Source organism: Rhinolophus sinicus, linkage group LG06 (genome assembly GCF_036562045.2).
Source record: "Rhinolophus sinicus isolate RSC01 linkage group LG06, ASM3656204v1, whole genome shotgun sequence".
In the NCBI taxonomy this organism is placed as follows: domain Eukaryota; kingdom Metazoa; phylum Chordata; class Mammalia; order Chiroptera; family Rhinolophidae; genus Rhinolophus; species Rhinolophus sinicus.
Window position 1 is genome coordinate 165,392,707 of NC_133756.1, and position 25,311 is coordinate 165,418,017.

Here is a 25,311-nt window from a genome sequence, read left to right on the forward strand (position 1 = left end):
GGCCCTCCCGAGTGGCTGGAACTGGGAGACCTGGTTCCTTATTTGATCTCACTGCCCAGAAGCCTTTGATTTGGGACCTAGAGGGGACAGTCCACTGTGCGGGTGGGAGGGTTGAGGGGTCCCAGAGGAAGTCGGGCTCAGGCCCGGTGCTGCTCTGGGGAGGTGGAGAGTGAGGGCGGGGGCGGGGAGGTTGCAGACCCTTGGAGAAGAAGGATACAGGTGGCTGGAGCTTCCAGACAAGGACCTGGAGATTTCCTTGGCGAGGGACGAGGGGCAAGACCAGGAGCAACTGGGGGAGCAGTAGAGCTGCCCTGCGAGGAAGGGGGCGCTGTGGGGCCTGGTCTGTGCAAGCCTGCCTGCCTGGGGCGGGTGCTTGCCTACCTAGAGGGGTCGGGAGGGGGGTGGGGACGGGGGAAGCGGCCGGGCCTGAGACCCTTCGGCGCCGGCACGTGGCAGCCCGCGCCCGACCGAGACATGTGAAGCCCACGCCGGATCCCAGCAATTCTCGGGGTCGGGGGCGCGTGCCTGCGCGGGCAAGGCGGTGCGCGCACCCCGAGAAGCCGAACGCAGGCCCGAGCGGGGCGTGTCTCCAACAGGCCAGGCGGGGATCGCCCCGCCCAGGCCTCGCCCCCACGCACGCCGGCCGCGGCCCACGTGACCGGCCCGGGTGCAAACAAGCCTGTCAGCTGACCCGGCCCGACTGCGCCGTCATCCCAGGTATAAGCGCGCGACCTCCCGGGCGATCTGCTCCGACCCGGCCGCCGCCGCCATGCAGCCTCCCAGCCTGCTGCTGCTCGCCCTCGGCCTGCTGGCGGCGTCCGCCGCCGCGCTGGTCAGGTGAGTTCCGCGGGCCCGGGACGCTGGTGATCGGAGTGCCCCCTGTGACCTCCGTGCGCCCCTCACCCCCCGTGCGCTGCGCGTGCCCCCCGTGCTCCTCAGGTGACCTCCGTGCGCCCCCTGCCCTCCCACCCCGAGCTGGAATCCCTCGGTGGTGCCCCGCGCGGCCTCCGGCACTACCCACCCTCGGGCGGGGCCGGGGAGCTCTGCAAGCGCAGGGCTCGTTCGCTCAGGCCCCCCGCCCGCCGGCGACCGCCTCCCTACCTCCTTGTGGGGTAAGGAGGGAGGGTGGCTGTGACTCCGGGCTAACCCAGCCTCCCCGGGGCAGGTGGGTTTGTGTCTAGAAGTCGGGAGACCCAGGTGTGGGCCTTGGAGGCCCCTGAAGCTGGCCGAGTCATTTTCCCACTTGGACCCCCCTTTGCCAGCTGTAAACTGGGCTTGCCCTCGCCTGGTTTGTCCCGTGGGATCTTCACCACAGGCCATGGGCTGAGAGACCCTCGGGACCACGCTAGGAGGCCCAAGAGATAGGAGGGAGTTAGCCTAAGGAGAGGGCCTGGGGGAGTGACCCCGCTAGCTCCAGGAGAAGGGGGCGTCTCACCCTGGGCCTGGGCTCTGCCCCAGTGAGGACCGTGCCTTCCTCAGGCCTAGGGGCCTGTACCTGTGCCAGGTGAGGTCACCGACTGCCAGGCCTGGACCAGAGCCGTGCCAGCCAGGCTGAGGAGTGACCCCTCAGCCCCCACTCTCCCACCCTTGCAAGGCTGCCTGCCCTTCCAGCAGGGGAGAGGTGCTGTGGGGACCCTTTTCTGCTCCTGCCCCTACTCTTCCCCGGGCCTTTGTATCAGGCCTTGGCCTGCATTCTTCCACCCCTGCTGTGGGCAGGTGGGTGAGGTCATAAGGGCTGGGGAGCTGGCGGGGGGCCAAGTGGGCTGAGCCTGCGTGGGCTTCTCTGGGGCTGCGACTTGGTGGTGAGTATCCCCAATTGAAACAGTTGTGGGGGAGCAGCTGCAGGCCTGAGCCTGCCACAAACCCACCCACAGCCCTCCCCTCAGGGATGGAGAGCAGTGGGGGTGGGAGCCTAGGGCTCTTGGGCGGGGCAGGTGAACCAAAGCCCCTCACACCTGCCCAGGTCCTATGGGATTGATGGCCACTGTTTCCTTGATTACTCGAGGGTATGTCACCCATCCCCACCCTAGGCAAGAACCTCAGGCTCTTCCAGCCTCCTCTTAGGCAAGTCCCATCTTCCTGGAGCCTGCCCTTGGCATATCAGGACTAGCCAGCTGTGACCTTGAACTCCCAAATCCCCAGGCTGGGAAGACATTTCATCCAAGTGGTTCACTTTGCTCAGGTGTGCTCTCTCATCCCGCCTCCTGGACCATGGGAGCAGGGAGCACGCTCAGACACAGGGGAGCGGGGTTCCGGGGGAGGGGAGCGGAGGGACCCCTGTTGCTGCTCCTTGATGGCAGAGCCTAGTGCACAACAGAAGCAGGACACCTGACCTCAACCCCATGTGCCCTCCTGCGGGCAGACTGCCAAGGCCACCCCAGCTGGGTATGTGCACGGGGTACAGGGGCCTTGTGAGGGTGCTCCCAGCAGGCTGCCGTGGGGCATGCGTGGTGGGCAGAAGGCAGGCTGGGAGCACAGAGCCCGGCCCTCCAGGTTCATGCATCCTTGCCCTCCTGGTGAGGTCAGTGCAGTGTGGGGCGAGGGCAATGGAAGGAAATAGGGTGACTGAGGGGAGTCAAGGAGGACGTCTCAGAGCGGGGTCCTCTGAGAAGTGGGGTCCATTGAAGTCCCATCCGATGCCAGGAGGTGGCCACCCCAGGGAGGTCAGGCAGGGGAGGTGGGGACCTTGTCAGCATAAGGTCTGGGTGGAGAGCAGATGCGGCCAGAGGGCCAGGCCAGGTGAATGGCATGGCTCAGAGGTCTTCAGGCAGGGTGACAGGTGACCACCATCACCTAATGGACCCCACTGTTGGGGCTACAGCTTCATCACAGAAGAGACCAGAGTGGGGACAGGTGACAGGGGGCTCTGTCAGAGCCCCTGGTGGCCCAGGAGGAGGAGGAGCAGGTACCCTCCTCCTCTATCTCTGCTGGGATGTGGGAGCGGAGTGTCCAGGAGGTGAGCCCTGCCCTAAGGCGCCCTGACCCCTCTTTACAGAATCCCACTGCACAAGTTCAAGTCCATCCGCCGGACCATGTCGGAGGTGGGGGGCCCCGTGGAAGATCTGATCGCCAAGGGCCCCATTTCGAAATATGCCCAGGTGGTTCCTGCTGTGACTGGAGGTCCCATCCCCGAGATGCTCAAGAACTACATGGACGTGAGTGTAGGGGGGTGTCAGCTTGGAGTGGGGGCCAGGCTGACCGCAGCACTGCATTAAATGGGAGCTGGCCTTTAAGACAAGTTCCGGGTGAGCTGGCACGTATTTTGGTGAAAAATTCCATTGTTCTCAGCAACCAGCACTTTTGAGCCCTTCACGGTCCTGTGGGGGGAGGAGCTTCCACTCGGCCACACCCCCTGCCAGGTTGAGGAGTCTTATCTGCTGTGGGGCTTGCACAGCTCTGGGCTCTCCTGTGCCCAGAGGGTTGAGAGGGTGGTTGGGGCGGCCTTGGCACTTCGTGACATCTCCCCCTGCGTCACTGGCCGTCAGCTCAGAACTCGGCAGGTGTCTCGTCCTCGAGGTCAGCCTGTGGGAGTGGGGACAGCGTCACCCTCTACAGATAAAGGAGCTGGGCCCAGGGCCGCCAGTTGGGCTGGGCGTGGAGGAGCCCAGAATCAGATGCAGGCTGCCCCGAGAGGCTGCAGGGTGGGGTCCCAGGGGGTCCTAGAGATTGGGTATCTGAGCCTGCCTGCTGGGGTGTAACTAACTGCCTTAGAGCTCGTGTCCCTCCCCATCCTGCTAGAAGGCCTGGGCAACCTGTGACGCAGTCTGTGTGTGTGACTGCTGCTTGAGTAGGAAATAGAATCAGAGGTGGAACATTCTAGAAGCCACATGGCAAGCTGGGGCTGGGTTTGCCCACTCCCAGCTCTGGGGACATCCTCTCTGTGTTCCCTGCCCCCGAGTCTTAGGCAGGCAGCCTCTTGCTGCCATCCAGCCTCTGGTCCATCTAGGGTCGAGACAGGTGGCTGTGCCCTCTGTCCTGCCTGGCTGGAGTCCTGGCTGTGCCAGGAAGCTGGAGTCTTACGGGCATGTGACCAGGGCCAACTGACCAGTTTCTGATTTTCTCACACACACACACACACACACACACACACACACACACACACACACACGGCCATTTGCTGAGTCATCCCTCCCAACTCTAGACACTTCTGTTGGGTCATGAGTCGGCTGCTACTGGCGCTCCCTGGAGCCAAGTGGCCAGAGAGAGATGTCCCGGGGGTATGGCTGCTAGAATCCTGTGGTGACCAGTGTCCCAGGCTCCCTCCCCAGGGAAGTGGGTGCCCAGGAAGGCAGGCAGGGCCCTAATGGCCCCAAGTTCAAGAATGTGCCCAGCCTGCCAAGGGTGGGACTTCCATTTGAGGCTAAGAAGGGCACATGCCCTCCGCATGCTCACTTGAGCACCCCCAGACTGCCCGTGCCCCCCGTGTGTACAGGTGGGGAATTGAGGCCCCTTCTCCCCTCAGCTGCCCAGACCACTCTCCCTGGGAGCCCTCCAGCCTTGGCCCCTGGGGCAGGAGCAGGGTAGGAAGTGAGGCCCCAGAGTCAGACCCTGAGGTGGCCCCCGGCCTGGGGAGGCAGCCTCTCCCCTCCCCAGGGCCCTGCACCCCTGCACCACAGAGGCCCTCCTTGCTCAGAGCTGAGATAGCAGGCAGCGCCTATCCTGCCTCCAGCTGGACCACTGGTTTCATCTTCCCTACTCTCACCTGGTCAGGCAGGGCTGGGGCTGTGCCTGGGGCGTCTGCGCAGTGGCAGGTCTTGGGGGCTCTGCCCCTGACCATCTGAGGCCTGGCTCCCAGTGCAGCCAGGGGACTTCACTCGGGCCCAGTGAGGGGGGGCCTTCCCTGGCCCTGATGGACCCTGCTCCCCCAGGCCCAGTACTACGGGGAGATCGGCATCGGGACCCCCCCGCAGTGCTTCACTGTCGTCTTTGACACCGGCTCCTCCAACCTGTGGGTCCCCTCAATCCACTGCAAGCTGCTGGACATTGCCTGCTGTAAGCCACACCGCGTCTGTCATGCCCAGGCACCCCTGTCCCGTGGGCTGGGGGGCCCTGGGTGGGGCGCACAGCTTTTGTCCACCCCACACGCACGTGCACTCTCCCCACGGGCCCTGGGGGCCTCGTCCAGCCCTGGGCTGTGGCTGTGGGATGGCCACCAGGGAGGAGAGCAGCCACAGACCTGCAGTGGCCCTGCCTTGGCAGCTCGGGCAACGGGCGGTTCCCAGCTCTTGGCCACCCCGGGCAGGCCCAGCTTCAGGGCACCCGCGTTCTGGGTGAACCTGTTCCTGCTGGCCTTGTTTCCCATCCAGCTGGGCCAAGCATGGGGCAAGCCATGGCCGACTGCCTGCTGGGCGGAGACCAAGGCTGGGAGTAGCAGCCCGCTGTCCTGGGCCCTGGGGCCTGGGAGGGTGCTCAGTGGCTGGGGGTGGGAGGTCGGAGGTCGGAGGCCGCGCCGGGGCGCAGGCTGATGGGCTCCCTGGTGGTGCAGGGATTCACCACAAGTACAACAGCGGCAAGTCCAGCACGTACGTGAAGAACGGCACGTCCTTTGACATCCACTATGGCTCGGGCAGCCTCTCAGGATACCTGAGCCAGGACACCGTGTCGGTGAGTGCCCCGGGCTCCATGTGTGACAGGGCAGAGGGCCACGCCAGGGCAGGGGTCTTGGCCAGCTCCCTGGAGGGGCTGCTTGTTCTAGACGGCCAGCGCGAAGGCGGGGAGCTGAGAAAGAGCCCGCGTGCTTGGTGGTGACAGAACAGAGGAAGGCCGGGGCGCAGAGCTGGACGGCCCGGGGTTGGGAGGGGAACGTGGGGTGGGTGGAGAGCTGCTGATGCGGGAGGATGGTTTCACTCTGATGGGTTGGGTGGAGGTGCTGCTGGGGGTTTGAGGCCAGGCCTGGACGGGGCCTGCAGCTGGGGAGCAGGAATCCCTCTGGGGCGCCGACAGAGGACACCGGGAAGGAGAGGGGAAGAGCCAGGGGTGGCTGTCTGGGGCCCTGCTTGCACTAGAGGGTCTTTGCGACCCAGGACAGGACAGGCTCCCCCCCAAGGAGGTGTCAGCGGGCCCTTGCTGGTTCTGCCCACTGCCTCTGTGTCGGCGTGGAGCTGCCTCGGGGCTGGAGCTCTGGGGGGATGAGGGGCAAAGAGGAAGACAGGCCCCTCCCAACTTTGGTGGGACAGGGAGGCAGCAGAGCTTTCTGCAAGGCCAGGGGCCCAGTGGCCAGCTCCTGCTGAGGTGTCCCTTGTCTGGATGGTGGGTGGGCTCAGGCAGCCCCCTGCAGTGGCTGGCACCTGTGCTGCTGGTCTGAGGACCGACCGTTGGGGACCTTCCCGTGGTACTTCGGTTCCTTGCCAGGTGCCCTCCTGGGTCTCTCTGGTCCTGAAACAGGATGTTGCCCAACACATCCCCCTAAAGTGTCACCCCACACGCTGTCACCCACACAGCTGTTTCTCTCCCACATCCTGCTCTCTGCAGCCTTGGCTGAGGTGGGGGGGGGGCGGTGTGGCCCAAGTCTGCGTAGGGGTTGGGTCATGGGGTCCCAGTGTCTGGGGCCTGCGCCCAAAGGTAGGAGCTGTTCCTGATGAGATGGGTGTGGGGGGAGGGCTGGCCTGACCAGGGGCCGCTCTCTGCTCTTTCCATCTCTTGTTAGAGTCGCCCTGACACAGTGCAGACCCCACAACCCCGTCCCCCTTTCTTCAGCCCTTTCTCCCATCCCCCTGCCCGTCTTGAGTCCCGTGTGCGAGATGATAGACAGACTGAGCTGGGTTTTGTGGCCATGCCTCCCCCACGCAGGGCTGGGGGGCACATCCCGCCTGGGGCCCAGGGGTCGGGCTTGGCAGTCCACGTGGCCCACTGACCCCCCTGCGCCCCCCCCCCCGCGTCCCGCAGGTGCCCTGTAATTCAGCTCTGTCGGGCCTGGGTGGCGTCAAGGTGGAGAGGCAGGTGTTCGGGGAGGCCACCAAGCAGCCGGGCATCACCTTCATCGCAGCCAAGTTCGACGGCATCCTGGGCATGGCCTACCCCCGCATCTCGGTCAACAACGTGCTGCCCGTGTTCGATAACTTGATGCAACAGAAGCTGGTGGACAAGAACATCTTCTCCTTCTACCTGAACAGGCAGGCGGGGAGGGCCCCCCGCTCCCCCACCCCGGGGACCCTCCTCCCAGCCCCACTGAGCCAAAATGCAGGGAGAGGGATTGGGCTGCGGCCACCCCATGCCCACCCTCCAGGCACTGGCCCCAGCCCCTGACCTCTGCCCTCTGGCTGGGGGCAGGTATGGCTGCCCTTTCACAGAGGAGCCAGCAGCCCCCAGAGAAGGTTGTGTGTTGCCAGGGTCTCCCTGGGGGAGGTGTTCGGGCCGTGGTTCCAGCGTCGTTGTCAGTGGGCCTCGCTCCTGCGAGAACCAGAGCCGGGTGTGGTGATGGGCAGATGGGGTCCCTGGGTTGCTGACAGCTCAGAGGACACAGGCATGAGCCCTGATCTGTGGCAGGCGCTCTGGAGGCGAAGGGGCCAGAGCTTCCCAGGGAGGGGCCCGGTTGGGTCTGGAGAGCTGGGTGTTGAACAGGAAAGGCAGGCGCGGGGTGATGCTGCTTGGGAAGACCGTGGGCCTGGTCCCCGTGCCAGAGCAGCTTCCCAGCAGGTGCAAGGCACACAAATAGTAGTCAGGTGACCCATGGCCGGGTGACCTTGGGAAGGCCTCACTCCTCCAACCTCAGAGTCTTAGGACCGTGATGCGGGAGTGCTGAGGGGTGGGGTGTGGGCAGGGGCGAGCCAGGCAGCCTGCTGGTCACTGCACCCCGCACGCCCTCCAGGGCCCACTTGTCACTCAGGGTCTGACCCCTACTTCTGGCGGAATTCCAGCCCACAGGCCCCCACTTGCTCAGCCCTTGTTCTCGGCTTGGCCTCTGCCCCTTGTGTGGTCAGTGGTGAATACTCAGCAGCAGCTGGGTGAGCCCCTCCTCTGGATCCTGGTTCCCAGGTGAACTGGGCAGGGTCGTTTCCCTGTCTGACCTTGGGGGCAGATGAGGTGAGGAGGACCTAGGAGGTTGCCAGGCCAGGGCTTGGGGATGGACAGCTGACTGGCCGGTGATGGGCTCAGGTGGGAAGTGAAGGTAGGGGTGAGGGAGTGAAGGGGAGTGGGCTCGCAGTGGGTTTGGCGGGACAGGATGAGGGGGACTGGAGGCGTGATGTGGTTTCTGCGTGGGAGGTGAAGTGGAAGAGGGGTGGAGGCCACGATGGTGGTAGGACAGGGGTCGCCTGGTGTTGGTGAGAGCAGAGACCTGCCAGGAAGACCATGCTAGGCTCAAAAATCACTGTAGGTAAGAGACTAGAGTTGGGGAGAGGAGGCCACCAGCGCAGGCTGAGCGGAAAAGTGGAGATCTGAAGAGGGAGCAAGTCACAGGGGGCTTTGGGCATAGAAGCAGTAAGTGCAAAGGTCCCGGGGGCAGGAACAAGCTGGCTCAACTCTCAGGGTTGCCCAGCACCTCCTCCTGGAAGCCCGCCTTGGTTTTTCTTCCCGGCTGACAGGGTTTTCCTCCTGGAACTCAGTAGCATGCCCTTACCCATCTGCCCACCCACCTGGCCCTGCTGCCCTCAGCTGGTGGGCCAGGAGCCCCTGAAGCACACGCAGGGTCTCTACCGCTGGGCATGGGGCTTGGCCTGCAGTCTACCCAGGATGTGGGATTGGAGCCCCACCCTGGGGGAGAAGGAAGTTCCATTCTTTCTTGTGTCCCTTCTAGATCCTTCCCTGCCTGGGCCCAGGAAGGCCCCTGCTCTGGCAGGCCCTCCCACACTGCCCAACCAAGCCCTTGCCTGAGACCTCCTGTCCCCCAGCCTGCACCTGTCCCACCCAACCCTCAGGCTGGGCATGCAGTGGGCAGGGGCTTGACCCCCCTTCCTCTCCTGCCAGGGACCCTAACGCGCAGCCGGGGGGTGAGCTGATGCTGGGTGGCACCGACTCCAGGTACTACAAAGGCTCCCTCACCTACCTGAATGTCACCCGCAAGGCTTACTGGCAGGTCCACATGGATCAGTGAGTACTGGGCTGTGGGGGCTGCGGTGGGGGCTCTTCCCCAGTGTCCAGTCAGCAGGCCCTCGGGGCAGCGACCGGCCCATGGCCCCCGGGCGGGTCAGAGGGGTGGTGGCGATGGGATGGGCCTGGTCCCTATGCCCCACCGGCCCTAAGTGCCTCTTGCCAGCTCCCAGGGCTGCCCTCTGCTCCACACGGCTACGCGGGTGGCTATGAAACCCCCCCTGGCGCCTGACGCTGCTCGTGCCCGAGTCCTGAGAAAGAAGAGGAGGAAGCGTCCTGTCGGGGCTGTGGGGGGCACGGTGGGGTCCCGGTGGCCCTGGCAGCTCATAGCCACCTCCCCTGCAGGGTAGACGTGGGCAACAGCCTGACCTTGTGCAAGGCGGGCTGTGAGGCCATCGTGGACACGGGCACCTCCCTCATCGTGGGCCCCGTGGAAGAGGTGCGCGAGCTACAGAAAGCCATTGGGGCCGTGCCGCTGATCCAGGGAGAGGTGAGCGGCCGTGTGGGCGGGGGCGGGGTGCCAAGGCTGCTGCCCCCAAACTGACCAGGGGGAAGGGAAGCGGAGGGGTACCCAGGCTGCCCCCCAGAACTGCTGTCTCCTCTCTCCTCCAGTACATGATCCCCTGTGAGAAGGTGTCCAGCCTGCCCGAGGTCGTCCTGAAGCTGGGGGGCAAAGACTACAAGCTGAGTGCAGAGGACTACACGCTCAAGGTGAGGGGGTGTCGGGCCGGGTGAGGGCGGAGCTGGCCATGGGCAGTGCTGGCAGGCCCGTGACGCTCCGGCTGTCCCAGGTGTCACAAGGCGGGAAGGCCATCTGCCTGAGCGGCTTCATGGGCATGGACATACCCCCGCCTGGCGGGCCGCTCTGGATCCTGGGCGACGTCTTCATCGGCCGCTATTACACCGTGTTCGACCGCGACGAGAACCGCGTGGGCCTGGCAGAGGCCACTAAGCTGTAGCGGGCTACCCACTGGCAGAGGAAGGAGTGTCCCCGCCATCCGGGCTGTCCCCACCATACACACTCACACTCGCACGCTCACACTCGCACGCACAGCCTGGCTCTCTGGAGGCCGCTGGCCTCGTGGCCCGCTGTTTTGTTCTATGGTGTTTCCCTCCCTGGTTTCAGAGTGCCGCCTGTCTGTCTGTCTGTGTGTCTGATGGAGGGGTGGGGCCCCCGGGCCAACCAGTAGGCTCATCAGGGCTCAGAGCTCTTTCACTAACTTGGAAGACCCAGCTTGACTTGGCAGCTGGTCAGTTGTGCGTCCCAGGACCCCCGCCCCCACCCCCTGTAGTTGCTGCCCCAGCCTGAGCCCTGGGGGGCCTGGCTGCCCAGGCAGGACGTCTGGCTGAGTCCCCGCTCTGACCAGACTCTTCTTTTGGTTCCTCTGCCCAGCTTGGGGCCTGGAGCTGGGCACTGCCCCCCTACCCGTCCATTTGTCTGTCCCAGCTAGGAGGGGGCCGGAAGGGGTGGGAGGGGACAAAAGCCAGTCTTGTGAAGCCTGTGGGGTCATCCTGGGGCTTGACCCCATCCAGAAATGCATTGGCTGGGCCCAGTGGGGCGGGAGGAAAGGGGGGCTAGCACCGGCCTTCTTGGCGCCTGCCCCCTCTGGAGCGGCGGGAGCCAAAGTTGACATGGAAATAAAGTTGTTGGTACTTCTTTCTCTGTTGGTGTGTTTTGTGCCCAGTGCAGGGTGGTGGGGGGAGGGGTTCTAAATCCAGATGTGGGGAAGGAGCTGGTGCGATGCTGGCCTGGGAGGCTGGCTTTCCAGCGTGCGGCTGGAGGGGGCTTTGGAGGCACCCTGTGACTGGAACTCTGGGGGCTTTAGCTTGCTGCCTGGCCTGGTGGCTGCTGAGGGCTAGCTTGTACCTTGGCCTGGAGCAGTGACCAGCGGGATGTGGCTTGGGCCGGAGGCTGCAGGGTGGGGCCCGGCACAGGGGTTCTGGTGAGTGCCTGCACTGAGACGTCTTCAAGTGGCTGCCACGCTCCCTGGAGAATGTCCCTGTCCTTGGAGGAGATGCCAGCCCAGGGCTCCAGTGCTCCCTCCCCAGTTCCCCTGCGCACCCCACGTGGGCCTAGCAAGGGAGCCTGTGCAGGGCTGGGGGTGAGTTGGCAGCCTGCCTCTTGTCTGGGCTTCCTGTTGCCAGCTCCTGCCCGCTCCGGAAGTGGCCTGTGTGTGTGTGTAAGCCAAGCCGTGCTGGAGCAGGCCTGCCTGCGTCCTGGGGGTCACAGGGCTCCGGAATCCGAGTTACAAACCCCTCAGGCCACAGTGACCACCTCCCCACCCCATGGTCTGGCCTCCGTTGGGGGTTGTGAGCAGGAGCATCTATCTGCCCAGGTGCAGCTGTTCAGCCAGAAGGTTTTGAAGGACGGATCGTTCGTGAGCACCAGGTGGTGGGGGCAGGACTCTCTGGACTCTCCCTTGGAGTCCACCCCCAGCAGGGGCAGGGGTTTGGCAAACGTGACATTTGTAACCCCTGGTGCCTTTTCAGCCTGCAGGGCTGTGGCTGCCATTGGCCTGGCCTGGCGTCTGAGGGGTCGACACCTGGGAACTGAGCCTTAGCAGGTGTCTGCTGTAAAGAACATTCATCCAGGGACAGCCGGATGGCTCAATTGGTTAGAGTGCGAGCTCTTCACAATAAGGTTGTGGGTTCGATTCTGACATGGGCCAGTGAGCTGCGCCCTCCACAACTAGATTGAAGACAACGAGCTGCCGCTGAGCTGCCCAAGGGGCGGCCAGATGGCTCAGTTGGTTAGAGCGCGAGCTCTCAACAAGGTTGCGGGTTCAATTCCCGTATGGGATGGTGGGCTGTGCCCCCTGCAACTAAAGATTGAAAATGGTGACTGGACTTGGAGCTGAGCTGCGCCTTCCGCAACTAGATTGAAGGACAACAACTTGGAGCTGATGGGCCCTGGAGAAACACACTGTTCCCCAATATTCCCCAATAAAAAACTAAAAAAAAACCCAAAAAGCATTCAACCAGGATTGCAAGGAGGCTCGTAAACACGTGCCCAGCATGTTCTGTTCTCGCACCTGGAGTGGAAGCAGGGAGTGGGCAGAGCCTGGCAGGGTTTCTGGGGAGACGGTGTCATCATGGCCTTTGTACAATGAGGCCGGACGGAAGCAGCTCCTTCCCCTTCTGGCCTGTCGGCTGCCCCAGGCTCTGTCTCCACTCTGTGTTCCATCAGGCTCCCCCAACCAGGCTGGTATGGCTCAGGCCGCACGCCCCGAGATGCCCCCCACAGCCCCTGCTCTGCTCCCCGTGTGTGCACTGTGACCCTCTCAGCTGGGAGCCTCAGGTCCCCCAGAGGGCAGCTCCCACCCCTGCTCTGGAACGTGGAGGTGAGCACAGCCAGACCCTGGAGGCTGTGTGGGTTAATGCAGGCTGAGCCCCCAGCCCCCAATCTGGGCATCAGGGCATTAATGCTCTGTGCAGAGCCCAGCCCTCTGGCCGCCCTGGGCTCACGCCCAGCCTCCCTGACCCCACTCTGAACTTCCCATCGGTCACTGAAAGGTGGGTAATGACAGGGCACTCCTCACTGCGGACAGGCTGGGAGCCTGGAGGAGCCCAGTGCAGCGCTGGCTCTGGTCCTGGCTGGCTCAGCCCTGCGCTGCACCAGCCCGGCAGGCCCTGGGCAAGGGTGGGAGTGGTGGGGTTTCTGGCCCCATGTCCCATGGCCCCAGCCTCAGGCTGAGCTCTCAGGAGCTTGCCCAGGTCCAGCGCCTTTCCTCACCCACTCAGGGCGGAAGATGGGGAGCTCGTGCCCCTCCTGAGGTGGACACTGGGGGCCTTGGAGAGAGGCAGCCTCACGGTGGTCTGTGAGGGAAGGCCTGACTCCATTCAGTGACAAGTGCCCCTCACCCGCTGCCTGATGAGCAGCTGGACCCGACCAGACCCCGTTGGCCAGCCCCGCGGCCCCCCTGCCCAGAGCAGCCCTGGAAAGTCCAGCTTAGACACCAGGAGACCCAGTGGTAGGGCACACAGGCCACACGCAGGCCGGGCAGGCACCTCAGGTCAGGCTCAGCCCAGGGGTGGGGGTCTAGGTGCCCCCAAGCGAGGCCCTTGGGAAGGGGGCAGTGGGTGTTGGGTGAGGGAGAATTGAACCCTGGTTCCCCAGCGGACAGGCAGGTGCCATCCCCTCTCTATGGGTCCAGGGCCTGGGCTCTGTGGAGGGTGTGGCCAGCATGGGGGGTGGGGCTTGTGCTTGGGAAGCCCTCCCACTCGCAGTGTTTATCAACATCATTTAAGGCCGATTGTACTGAGGGCTCCTGACAAGCTGTGGATGAGGCTGTGCCAGGGTGGGTGTGGGGCTGGGCTGGGAAGGGGAGGGGCTTAGAGTTGGCGCGGGACCTGTCCCAGGATAGGGGTTCAAGGAGAGAAGAGGGTTCAGAGAGGACAGGGCAGAGGCAGGGAGGAGCTGGAGGGGACAAGGGTCATGGAGAGAAGGGGAGGCAGGTTGAGAGGGTCAGTGGAGGAGGGGTTTCATGGGAGGAAAGCTCAGGGCCTCTGGGCGGACAGGGGCTTGGAGGGAGATGGGAGGGAAACCGCCGCTGTCAGATTTCAAGGCATCTTTGGGGGTCGGGGGCTTTGGAGGAACTGGGCTCTGTGGGGGCCTGTGGATGGGGGAAGAGCACCCAGCTCAGAGGGCACCTTTGTGATGAAGTGGGGCACGGGGGTCGAAGGGAGGCAGAGCGGGCTGGGTTTTCCCATGATGGAAGGGATCCTTGGGACTTCTGCAGGAAAGGGAGGTCAGCTGGGGACAAGTGACAGACTGAGCATGGTGGGATGCACAGAGATACCCAGGCTGTGAGGGCAGGCACTGGCTAGGGAAAGTGACTGGGGAGCACAAATGGGACAGGCCAGTCTCGCAGAGAGGTGTGGTCAGTGAGGGGACTGAGCTCGAAGGAGACAAGTGTCTTCAGGGCTTGGAGAAGGACATTGGTCTCATAGGCAAGGGTGCCAACTGGTGAGAAGTCGTCGGCTTCGAGGCTGGACTTTGTGAGGGAACTGGATTAGCAAGGGTGGGGTTCGGGGCTCCAGGCCAGGTGTGTGGGGGTCAGATTTGGGGAAAGGAAGGTCAAGAGCTGGGACAGGGGTGGGCTCAGAAAGGCCGGGGCCACGTGGGGGCCACGGAGGCTCAGCTCAGGCCTGGCCTTGGTGGGTTCAGGAAGCTGGTGCTGTGAGGGTGGCCTCAGGGGCTGGGTTGGGGACACGATGGTGAGATAGAGACACTCGGGGGGTGCCGGGGAGATACCACCTGCCCAGAGAGGGACTGCAGTTGGGGGCCTGGGGCCTGCCAGGGGTCAGAGACTCAAGAAGGACATGGGCCTGTGAGAGGGCACAGTTGGAGATAAGGTACGGGACAGGAGGAAGGGCTCCCTGGGGACACAGCGGGGAGGGCCCAGCTCGGGGACCAGCTCGGACAGGGGCTGGGGGCTCATCCAGAGGGAGGAGTCAGGGAGTGGACCAGGATCTGGGGAGACGGGTGGCGTGGGTACCGAGTCCGGCGCTGGAGGATACCATCCCTGGCAAGCTCTGCAGCCCCCGAGGGTCAGGCTTCCGGCGGGCGCCACGGCCCCCACCCTGCCGGCGGGAGGAGGCGGGGAGGTGGCTGCGCCCGCCGCCGTGAGTCAGGCTTGGGCTGCAGCCGCGCGGCCGGGCTGGCGCTGCGGAGGGAGCGCAGGCACCGGGGGAGGCAACGCCGCCAGCCCTGCGCCCTCCCCGCCCGCTGCCCCGCGTGCTCCCCGCACCGAGCTTGGGCCGCTGGGACGCGGAGCCGCCGGACAGACAGCGGCCCGCGGGACGGTGGAAGGACGCGCGGTCGGAGCGCAGGCCCGCCAGCCCAAGAGTCGCCCGTAGGTGAGGGCGCGCCGTCCGGGGGTTGCGGCAGACTGGGCCAGGCTGGGGCCGCGGGGCCTCGGCCGCAGACCCCATGGGGTGGCGCAGGGTGCGGGGTCCTTGGTGACTAGTTAGAGAAGTGTTCGTTTAACAGAGTGTCATTGTGCGTCTGTTTCTGGCACGGGGTGGGTGGCTCCCGGCGAGTGCCCGGTGCGCGCGCTTGGGGTCCTGGGCGCCGCTTTGGGCCAGGGTTGGGGGCGGGGGCTTCGCGCGCGAGTTTGGAGCCTCCGCAGCCGCCGTGCTCATCCTTTGGCGATCGTGTCAGCCTGTGTCGTTGTGTGTCTGCGCTGCGTGTCACAGTGCAGAGTTGTTTACCTGGCGGCATTTCTGAGTATGGGGGGTGTGCCTGAGGTCTGGAGAGCTGGTGGTGGTGGTGGCGCTGGCGTTTGTGTCCCGTGTGTCAGCGGGTGTCAGGCTGCAGGTGCTCCAGACAGCTCTGGTGGCTCTGCCGTAGAGTGGCTGAAGCAGTGTTACTGTGGGTCTGCTGCCCTGTGTGTGCGTGCTGGGCTATTTGGGGTGCTGGCTGCTCTGTTTATTGCAACAGCGTCAGTCAGTTGGGGCCTCGTTGGGTGTGGGGGGGTGTTGCTGTTGTGTGTCAATGGGTGAATGTTTGTACGCAGATGGCAACGCGATGAAAAGCCCCCAATGTTTGTGCCAAGGCTGCTGTGAAGGGCTTTCGCATGGCAGTAGCTGGGGAGGGTGGGGGAGGCAGGTGGCAGGCCGGCAGCTGGCTGCCTCTGCGGGGAGTTCCATCTCCTTTGGGGCTGCTTATGAGCTGCAGGGGAGATGCTGTGGGGTGCCACAGGGTCGGAAGGACCCAGTTCATTCTTCTGCTTCCCTCCCTCCAGCCCCAGGGCCCTGGCCAGTGCCCAGCCCCGCTGGGAGCTCCGGCCAGCACCACGGACGGCACCCAGGAAGTCCGAGTGCCCCTGGACGGGGCCTTCTGGATTCCCAGGCCCCCGGCAGGTTCACCCAAAGGCTGCTTCGCCTGTGTGTCCAAGCCCCCTGCCCTGCAGGCGCCGGCGGTCCCGGCCCCTGAGCCCTCGGCCTCGCCCCCCATGGCGCCCACTCTGTTCCCCATGGAGTCCAAGAGCGGCAAGACGGACAGCGTGCGGACCGCTGGCGCCCCCCAGGCCTGCAAGCACCTCGCGGAGAAGAAGACGATGACGAACCCCACGACGGTCATCGAGGTCTACCCAGACACCAGCGAGGTGAACGACTACTACCTATGGTCCATCTTCAACTTTGTCTACCTCAACTTCTGCTGCCTGGGTTTCATCGCTCTGGCCTACTCCCTCAAAGTGAGCGGCCGGCGGGGCGGCCGGCGGGGCGGGCGGGCACACGGCGGTCCCTGGCTGCACCACTCCGCCCTCCCTCTCAGAGAAGCCATGGGTGTGGCAGGGACAGCGAGGGGGGCTGAGGGATAGAAAGACACTGAGGGCCAGAGGGGTGCTGGCAAGCTCTGCACTGCCCTCTCTGTCCTGAGCCAGGAGGCTTCCAGGGTGTCTCGACAGGGCTCGAGGTCCTCAGGCTGAGGTTCTTTGCATGGCCCACGGGATGGGGACGCGAGGCTCGGTGTCCTGTCCTCTCGGGGAGGATGTGGGAATTAGACCTGGACACTGCTCCACCCATAGACATACGATGGAGGGTGCCGGCACAGAGAGGCAGGGGTCCTGGAGTCCTTTCCCTGCCGACAGGAGCGGGGGGAAGTCAGGGCCCACTGGAAACCTTGTCCGGGCCCCTTGCTGGGCAGGCACTCAGAGGGAGGCCATGCAGACGGGAGCACTGGTCACCCGTCACTGCCCTCAGCATCCCCTCTTACACACGGTTTCCAGGCAGTCAATCCCGGGTGGCCAGGAGCCAGGGGAGAGAGCCGTGAGCATGTCCCATACACCCCTGGGCCCACACCCTGAGTGGGTACGGCTTCCAGAAGCCCCTTGCCACTGTGAGAGGAGCTGGCCAGGAGCAGAGCAGGCACCACGCAGACAGGACCCCATCCGCCCAGGACAAAGTAGAGACTAAGATTGCAGGACCGAGGCTGTGAGTGCTCACATTTGGGGTTGAGAGACCCGTGCAGATGTGTGAGGACAGAACAGCCCTGGGCTTTTGGAGCCCAACCAGCAGGAAGAGGGGTCTCCTTACCACCCCACCTCCCGGTCATTCCGGAAGTTCTTGGCTCATGTCTGGCCAGATCGTCACCTTTCCCAGATTTGAGTGCCCAGGGCCAGGCACATTTCACTGATTGCAGCTGCCTGGCCAAGGGGGGGGCAGCGGGGGTGAGATGGGGTGGAACATGGGGGCGAACACGCCCGACCCCCTGGCTGTCCCCCTTCCTCCTGACTCAGTGAGCTTCTCCATCACCTCCTGCCACTCAGCCCTGTGCTCAGGCGTGTGCACTGAGCCCTGGGCGCCAGTACATGCGCACTGTGCTGTGTGAATGTGCATGTGTGCATAAAGTGTGTACACACATATAGGTGTGAGCGTGTGTGCGCGCCTGTGAGTGTATTGTATGCGCGTGAGTGTGCAGGTGCATATAGGGGTGAGCATGCCAGTGTACACGTGTGTACGCCCACGTCTGTGCATGCGCGTGTATGCAGGTGCCCGAGTACAGGTGTGAGTGTGCATAATTGCATGTGTGCGTGAGTGGTGTAAGCCTAAGTGTGCATGTCTATAACTGCATGCATGAATGTGTGAGTGCACAAGTGTGCATATATTTGGGAGTGTGCATGTGTGTGTGCACATATGAATGTATTATGTGTGTGCATGAGTGTGTGTGTATTTGTGTAGTTGCATGTGTGGGTGTGTGTTGCATAAGCATGCATGTATGTGTGTGAGTGGTGTGTGTTTGTATGTACATGTGCATGAGTGTGTGTGTGTGTGTGTGCCGCAGAGCCAGCAAGGGGAAGGGGTCCCCGAGAGCTGACGGTGGAGACTCGCAGGCGAACGTCAGCTCTGGCTCCACAGTCCCAGTGCCGAGCAAAGGGTACAGTGGCCGGGCAGCTGGCGGGGCTCTGCTTCCCCTGATGCCCTCTTGCTGTGCCCTGCCAGCGGCCTGTGGACATGGGTCTGGCTGCACAGGCTCCTGTCCGGAAGCATCCCCTCCTCCGCTTGGCCTGGCTGTGGGCAGCCGGCTGGCACGGGGCGGGCCCATCTGGTGTGGGTTGTAGGTAGGTCATGGACTTCTGAGCGGTTCAGGATTTGTGCTGGGGCAGGGGTGGGTAGGAGTTCGTGCTTCCGAAGTGTAGAAGGGAGCTCAGGACGCCTCCAAGCTGGTGTGCTTCCTTGAGGGCAGCGAGGGCGGACGGGCTTGGGGCTCACCTGGAAGGGGGCGTGCAAGGTGAGCCGCCCTTGTCCTGGACAGAGGGGACAGAGCTGGCTGGCCTGGGCTCCCGTGCCTGTGAATTCATCCATCTGTCCATCCAGCTGTACGTCTCCTGGCCTGCTGCACCCACAGCATTTGCAGCCAGCCCTGGGCACTTCCAAGGGCACCTGGCAGTCTTGGGGTCAGGCGGCCTTGGCTAGATTCCCAGTGTGGTCCCTTAAGAGCAGTGAGCTGTTGAGATGCCATCCTGTTCTACTTGAGCCCAACCTTTCATCATTGACAAAACAAATCAAGCAAAGCCACACTCACGTAAGCAGGCCAGAGGCTGGCATCCAGTGGGTGGGAAGTCAGCACTGCTGCCGCCTGCCCTAGGTGTTTTCCCACCCTTCGAGCTACCCATCCGGCCCCTCCAGCCATACCAGTCAGTGCAGTTCCAAGCAGGCTGGGTCTGCAGCACGCAGACTGTATTTTGCTTAGCCTGCTCTCCGGCCAAGGCAGAGGCAGAACGTCAGTTCTCCTTTCGTGCAGTCTACATGAGCCGCTCATAATGACCACTGGCCCCCGTTGTGAGCTGGTGAGGACCAGACCCCTCCTCTTTGCATTCAAGGTCCCTCAAGACCCACTTGAACCCTTTCCTGGGCTCACCAAGCACCCAAGCACGAGCACACCTCAGTTGTCAACGTGCAGCTCCCTCAGCCCCAGGGCTTCAGTGAGGTTACGTCCCTCTTCTGCAAAGTCCCCCCCGACTCCCTCTGGCTGAGCCCCCTTCCCATCACAGACACCCCACTCCAGTCATGGCTGTCCACCCCACCAGACCCGTTCCTCTGTTGTCACCAGTGCCCAAGGCAGGGCTGACCATAGGGGTCAGAGAACGTCGGATGAGTGGCTGGGTGGACAGAATGTGTGCACAGCACAGCTGCTTGTTCAGAAAAAGAATCCTTCACTCCCAGTTAGAGCTGAGGGTGGGGGCAGGTGCGGGCACCTCAGGAGAGAGACAGCATTTTCACGTGGCCTTGAAGGGTGGATGAGGGGACACGTGTTCCAGATGGGAAAAACAAAAACTGAGACATGAGGGTGGGGTGACTTGGGGGGAACAGAAAGGCCCCCATCCTCTGTGGGGAGCAGAAGATAGTCCTGGGAAGGCCAACTGAAGCCATGCAGTGAGGGATTGGGGCAACCGGGTGAGGGGCTTGCATTGCATGATGTGGAAGACACCGAGGGAAGATGTGATCAGAGCTACAGGATCTGCAGTCAGTGTGGAAGAAGCCGTAGGCAGAGAAGTGAGGGGCCCGGTGCAGCAGTCCAGGCAGGAGGCCATGTGGCTCGATGTGCAGGGACAGTGGCAGGAGAGGAGACATAATGAGGATATGGCAGCTGCTCAATCAGAGCCCAGGAAGCTGTGAGACTTCCCAGGGACAGGGCAGTCAGAAAGAACATGAGGAGGGAGGATACTGTGTCGGTGTTCATATACGCACGTTTGCCCATTCCCTTTAGAATATTGACATCATCCATCCATCCATAGTCCATCTGTCCATCTAGCCATCCATCCATCCATAGTCCATTTGTCCATCCATCCATCCATCCATCCATCCATCCATCCATCCATCCATCCATAGTCGATTTGTCCATCCATCCATCCATCCATCCATAGTCCATTTGTCCATCCATCCATCCATAGTCCATCTGTCCATCCATCCATCCATCCATAGTCGATTTGTCCATCCATCGATCCATCCATCCATAGTCCATCTGTCCATCTATCCATCCATCCATCCATCCATCCATCCATCCATCCATCCATAGTCCATCTCTCCATCCAGCCATCCATCCATCTATAGTCCATTTGTCCATCCATCCATCCATCCATCCATAGTCCATTTGTCCATCCATCCATCCGTAGTCCATCTGTCCATCCATCCATCCATCCATCCATCCATCCATCCATCCCCACTGATTTCATCCATCCATCCACCCACCTGCCCACACAGTTACTCATTTTTTTATTATGAAACTATTCACACTTTCACCTATCTTTCAATCCATCTATCCACTTCCCTTTTCTCCCACCCTCCCTCCTGATCCCCTGTACTCATTCAGTTCATCCCGGAATACCATCCAGCCACACACCAAGACATCATCCACATACCCGTTCATCTTTCCACCCCTCTCACTGGTCTTTTCATACATCTCTCCTTCCTCCTTTTGTCCCATTTTCCCCTTCTTCCACTTATTTCTGCCACAGTGATTCATCCATCCAACTACCCACCTACTCTCTATTCATCCATTCTTCTATCTTTTCTCCCTCCCTCTGGCCACGTCTTTCTGTGTATATCACACAGCCACACACTCAATTGTTCATGGCGGCTGTAGGTCACACGGGTTTCAGTCCTGGGATCTTATGTTAGTACTACATCTATCTACGCCTAATTTTCCTCCTTGTAAAAATGGGATGTACCTACCTCAAAGTGTTATTGAGAGGATTAACTGCGTTAATACCAAGTAATGCTATTAACACTGTACCACACCCAGAATCATTTATTTTATTATTATTTTTATCATTATTTCATACATCCATTCTTCTCCATTCTTACCCCCATCACCTCTACCCATTCACCTGCCCTGTGGATGATTTTGCTCAGTCATCCATTCATCAATACATGTATCCATCACTTCATTCAAACATCCATCCTTTTCCTAGCTACATGTCTCTCTAACCATCTTCCCACCTCCTGCTTCCTCTTCCTGCCCTTCTTTCTGCCCTCACTCACTTTAAATACCCATCCATCAGTATTTTATTAATCCACATATTGACTCTTCTCAACTTTCCCATTTCCCCAACTGTCTATTTCATATGCCATCTGTCTCCATATCCATTCATTATTCTTTATTTCACCACTTTTCTTATCAATGAACACTACTAATTAGTCCAATCATCCATCCATCCATCCTCCATCCATCCATCCATCCATCCATCCATCCATCCTCCATCCATCCATCCATCCATCCATCCATCCATCCATCCATCCTCCATCCATCCATCCATCCTCCATCCATACATCCACCTTCTCACCTTGCTTCTGCCCACTTAATACACCACTGACATTTCTCTAGCTTTTTATTTACCCCTCTATCCACACAATGCAACCGCATTCCTTCAGCTATTCCCCCACCTGCCTGCCCAATCCAGCCACCATCTTTTTCTCTCTAGTTGACCCACACACCTATCGTGGATTCCTTTCATCTCCTTTTCTTCTCTCCTGCTTCTCTTCACCCATCTCCGCCCATCAATTTGCCTTCCATCTTTATAATTATCCATCTTACCTCACTTTGATTGTCATGACTGTCTTCCCTCTTCCTCTTCCTGCCTCTTCTTACACATGCACAACCATTCTATCCATTCAGCACATTAACGATTCAATCACCGAGTCATCAATTCATTGAGACTTCCCAGCACCCTTCCATTACTCATTTACTTACTCCACATGCAACAAATAATTGTCCAATGCCTGATAAGTGACATGCAATACACAGCCCCTGCCCGTAAGCAGCTTACATTCTGGTGAGGTGTCGATAATAAAATTCACAGTGTGGTGTCCTGGAGTGATGTCAGCTTTGAAGGACAAAAGGTCAGGGAGATGTGGGGGTGCTCCTTTGTGGGTTGGGTGAGGAAGGTCGCTGTGATGAGATGGTATTTGAGTGTCAGCCTGAATTAACTCATGCAGTGGCCACAAGTGCCTGTGGGGAATTCCAGGGAAAGATGGCAGGAGTTGCAAAAGCCCTGAGGCAAAGAGGTTCCGGAACCAGGAATAAGGACTTGAAGGAAGAAATAGAACTCTTATGCCCAGTAGATATAGTTTATGACATAGAAAACCTGGTGAATTATCACGTTCGTTCAGCCAGATATGAAATCAATCTACAAAAGTCAGGTAAATTTTTATACACCAGCAAAAACCAGTTAGAAATGTAGTTTGAAGCATGATTACAATATAATAACAACCCAAATAAACAGACTAAGACGGAATCTAACAAAAGATACAATAGTGCTTTCTGTGGCAAATTCTAAAACTTTATTTTAATAAAGATATTAAATGAGGCCTAAGTAAGTGGGTGATACAGAGGAAGATAAACTTTAGTGACGATGCCAGTTCTCTCCAAAATCATGGGAATGAAAGTCCCTCGAGGGCGCAGACCTTCTCCCCACCCTCTCCCCTCCCTGATTGCTGGGTGCCTATTCTTTTCGTCCTCTGTCCATCATTCCTATTACCTGCAATCCATCTTCTGAGTCACCCAACCCTTCCCTCCCTTCAGCACGCCTTCCCTCACTGCCTACACCCCACCTTCATCTGCTTTCTTTTCCCCTCTTTGCTCCTTCCTCCGTTCCTCCACCCACAGAAATCCATCCACCAGGCACATGCCCAGCCTTCTGCCCGCCTGTGTACGCTCCACATTAGGCACCCGTCTCCCCAGTGGGCGGTCAGGGAGTGCAGTCATCTCCCTAGCCCTCCAGCCCAGCCCCCTGACTGCCATTCTAAGGCAAGCACTTTCTCGCCTCTCTCCTGTCTCCCTCCCTCCCTCCTTCTGAGCTTTGTTTCCCTTGCCACTCACACCTGCACTTCTTTGAACCTGGTGGAAGGAGAGGGGGTCCTCAGACTTATCCCGGGTGAGGGTACCGTGCTCCTCAGGTCCCCTCTGTCCACTGTTCCCCGGGACTCCCTGGGCTCCAACCCAGTCCCTCCCCTCAGAACCCCCTCCCGGGACCTTGCAGACTCCACTGCTCCTGTCTGTGCATGACGTCCATTCTCAGGGAATGCCAGTTCGCTTTAAATTCCGTGGCAACAATTTAGGACACACGTGTGCTGCCCGTCATCCAATCGTGTTACTGTCTCTGAGACCAACTTCCTCAGTATTTATTTATTTATTTGCCAGCTTTACTGAGACATGATAGGCATGTAACATAGTGTAAGTGTAACACATACAATGTGATGATTCGATACACATGTACTGGGGGTGCCAAAAAAAATGTGTACACATTTTAAGAGATGTTATCTGTGCTCAAGCGGTAGTTCACTGTCACCAGAAGTGTCTGGACGCTGATGGGAACCACTTTGAGCCCCTCGTCATTGCAGAAGTCCGACGTGATTTGTATGCATCTTTTGTTATCGGTATATGGTGAGCATTACACTTTTAATACAGGTTTTTCCTTTCCTGAAACGTGTCTGCCTTTTTTTGGCACCCTCTGTACATTGCAAAACAACTTCCATATTAAGGTTAGCAATCACCACCATCACCTCACACAATTATCTTTTATTTTTGGTGGTGAGAACACTTGAGATCTACTCTCTTAACAACTTTCAAGTGTACAGTAACAGTGTTGTTAACAATCTGGTTTATTTTAAATAATTTCAGGCCAACTGAAAATTTGCAAAAACAAAGAATTCCTGTATGCCCTTCACCCAGAGGCCCAATGTTAACATATGCCCATATACCGTTTTTCCTTTTCTCTCTCTGTAAATGCATGTCATTTATTTCATAGACTGTCTGAGGGTCAGCTGGGGACACAGAGCCCCCGCGCCTTCCTTCCGTGCGCAGCGCAGGCCGGCGGTCCGGAAGCGGGGCTGCCGTGGGCTCGCTGCTGCCCCCTAGCGTGCGCTCCGCCCTCCTGCCAGCCCCGGTGCCGGCTGCCTGACTCACCTCCTCCTGTGGCTGCAGGTTCGGGACAAGAAGCTTCTCAATGACCTGAATGGAGCGGTGGAAGATGCCAAGACGGCCCGGCTGTTCAACATCACCAGCTCCGCCCTGGCCGCCTCCTGCATCATCCTGGTCTTCATCTTCCTGCGGTACCCACTCACCGACTACTGAGGGCCGCCGGCCCCACCTGCCGGCTCTGGAGACAAAGCCCTAGTGTGTTCATTTCCATAACGGATGCGACGTGACGCAGGATGCCATGGTTGGGGCAGAGCAGGCGTCTGCCCTGGGCCCACCTGAAGCTGTGAACCAGCAGCGAGGCCATCAGAAGCTCCGTATAGTAAGGGCACAGCGAGCTTCATGCCGGCCCCCGCCCCCCGCCCTGGTCCTCCACCTGCTTCTGGGGTCGTGGTTTCTTCCTGGGCTGCTGCACCCTGGCTCCCAGTGGCTGCACCCCCTGCCCTCCTGTGCCCCTGCCCAGACTCCTGGGACCCCTCTGACCTGACACACAGCAAGAAGGGCTTCTGTGGGAGCTTCCCAGTATGAGGGGCTGCCGGCATCTGGGGACTCCCTCCATCCTCCCGGACCCAGCCTCCTCCAAGCTGTGACCATGCTCCTGTATCTGTGAATTTCCAATAAAATTCCTGCCCAGTTCCCACTGGCCCAGCCTCTGTCTACTTCCTGGGCAGGCAGGGATAGGAGGTGGGGTAGGGGTGAGGTGGGAATTTGGAGGCTCTGGGACCCCAGTCAGTCACTGTCTGGTGGGCCAGGGCCCCAGTGCTGCACCCTGGCTGAGCTGGGGAAGTTCGCTCCTAACCCAGGAGGTCTTCTGTCTGCTGGGCAAGATAGGGAACCCAGGGGGGTTTCGGCAGAGGGTGCCCCAAAACAAGTCCCGGGGAGGATCAGGCAGCCTCCTTGGAGAGGCAGGAGGGGAGCGGGTGCAGCATGAGCACAGCTGCCCACCGGGCTGCAAGTTAGAGGATGAAAACCAGAAGGGAGCTCCGGGCAGTGACACGGGGGCCATAGCCAATCCCCGAAGACCTGGGGACCCTGGGACCTGGCAGCTTCCTCCCCTGTTTCCTCTTCTGTGAAATGGGGACAGGGCCTTCACATCCCTCAGAGTTGCTGCAAAGATTGACCAAGGGGAAGAGCAGGTGTCAGCTGAAGATTTTTGGGTCCCGGGTCAAAGTCAACGTTATTGGGTGGTCAATGCTGCACAGAGTTGTCTCTGAAAACACATCTGATGAGTGTTGAGACAGGAAATGGGCAGGGTTTCCTGTGTCCTCAGGGAGGTGACACGATTCAGCCCGGGTCCCTGCAGGGGGAGCCAGGGCGCTGCTGAGGGGCTTGCGGAAGCCCTGGTGGTGAGGGGCCCTGGC

General features: G+C 60.7%; 2 protein-coding genes across 2 annotated transcripts; both read left to right on the forward strand.

The window, feature by feature from the left end:
- The first annotated feature begins 661 nt into the window (after positions 1 to 661).
- Positions 662 to 10,688, forward strand: CTSD (cathepsin D). The gene is made up of 9 exons (XM_019718567.2): positions 662 to 837; positions 2,996 to 3,155; positions 4,869 to 4,992; positions 5,486 to 5,604; positions 6,886 to 7,112; positions 8,905 to 9,027; positions 9,373 to 9,517; positions 9,640 to 9,738; positions 9,819 to 10,688. The coding sequence occupies exons 1-9, from the start codon at positions 770 to 772 to the stop codon at positions 9,984 to 9,986; spliced, it is 1,233 nt and encodes a 410-aa protein (XP_019574126.2). The 5' UTR covers positions 662 to 769; the 3' UTR covers positions 9,987 to 10,688.
- A 232-nt stretch (positions 10,689 to 10,920) lies between these two features.
- IFITM10 (interferon induced transmembrane protein 10) lies at positions 10,921 to 24,593 on the forward strand. Its single transcript, XM_074337101.1, has 7 exons — positions 10,921 to 10,970; positions 12,215 to 12,368; positions 12,576 to 12,667; positions 12,769 to 12,845; positions 14,383 to 14,882; positions 15,774 to 16,226; positions 23,957 to 24,593. The coding sequence occupies exons 1-7, from the start codon at positions 10,921 to 10,923 to the stop codon at positions 24,104 to 24,106; spliced, it is 1,476 nt and encodes a 491-aa protein (XP_074193202.1). The 3' UTR covers positions 24,107 to 24,593.
- The last annotated feature ends 718 nt before the right edge of the window (positions 24,594 to 25,311 follow it).

What these genes read in the sequence shown, in the direction of transcription:
- IFITM10 (XM_074337101.1), top strand. Translation starts at nt 10,921, where the DNA reads ATGTGGCTTGGGCCGGAGGCTGCAGGGTGGGGCCCGGCACAGGGGTTC. An exon ending in CCGGCAGGCCCTGGGCAAGG is followed by an intron (nt 12,668 to 12,768) that starts GTGGGAGTGGTG and finishes TCACCCACTCAG; the next exon opens with GGCGGAAGATGGGGAGCTCG. An exon ending in CTCTGGCCTACTCCCTCAAA is followed by an intron (nt 16,227 to 23,956) that starts GTGAGCGGCCGG and finishes CTGTGGCTGCAG; the next exon opens with GTTCGGGACAAGAAGCTTCT.
- CTSD (XM_019718567.2), top strand. Translation starts at nt 770, where the DNA reads ATGCAGCCTCCCAGCCTGCTGCTGCTCGCCCTCGGCCTGCTGGCGGCG. An exon ending in TGCTCAAGAACTACATGGAC is followed by an intron (nt 3,156 to 4,868) that starts GTGAGTGTAGGG and finishes CTGCTCCCCCAG; the next exon opens with GCCCAGTACTACGGGGAGAT. An exon ending in CAGAGGACTACACGCTCAAG is followed by an intron (nt 9,739 to 9,818) that starts GTGAGGGGGTGT and finishes CGGCTGTCCCAG; the next exon opens with GTGTCACAAGGCGGGAAGGC.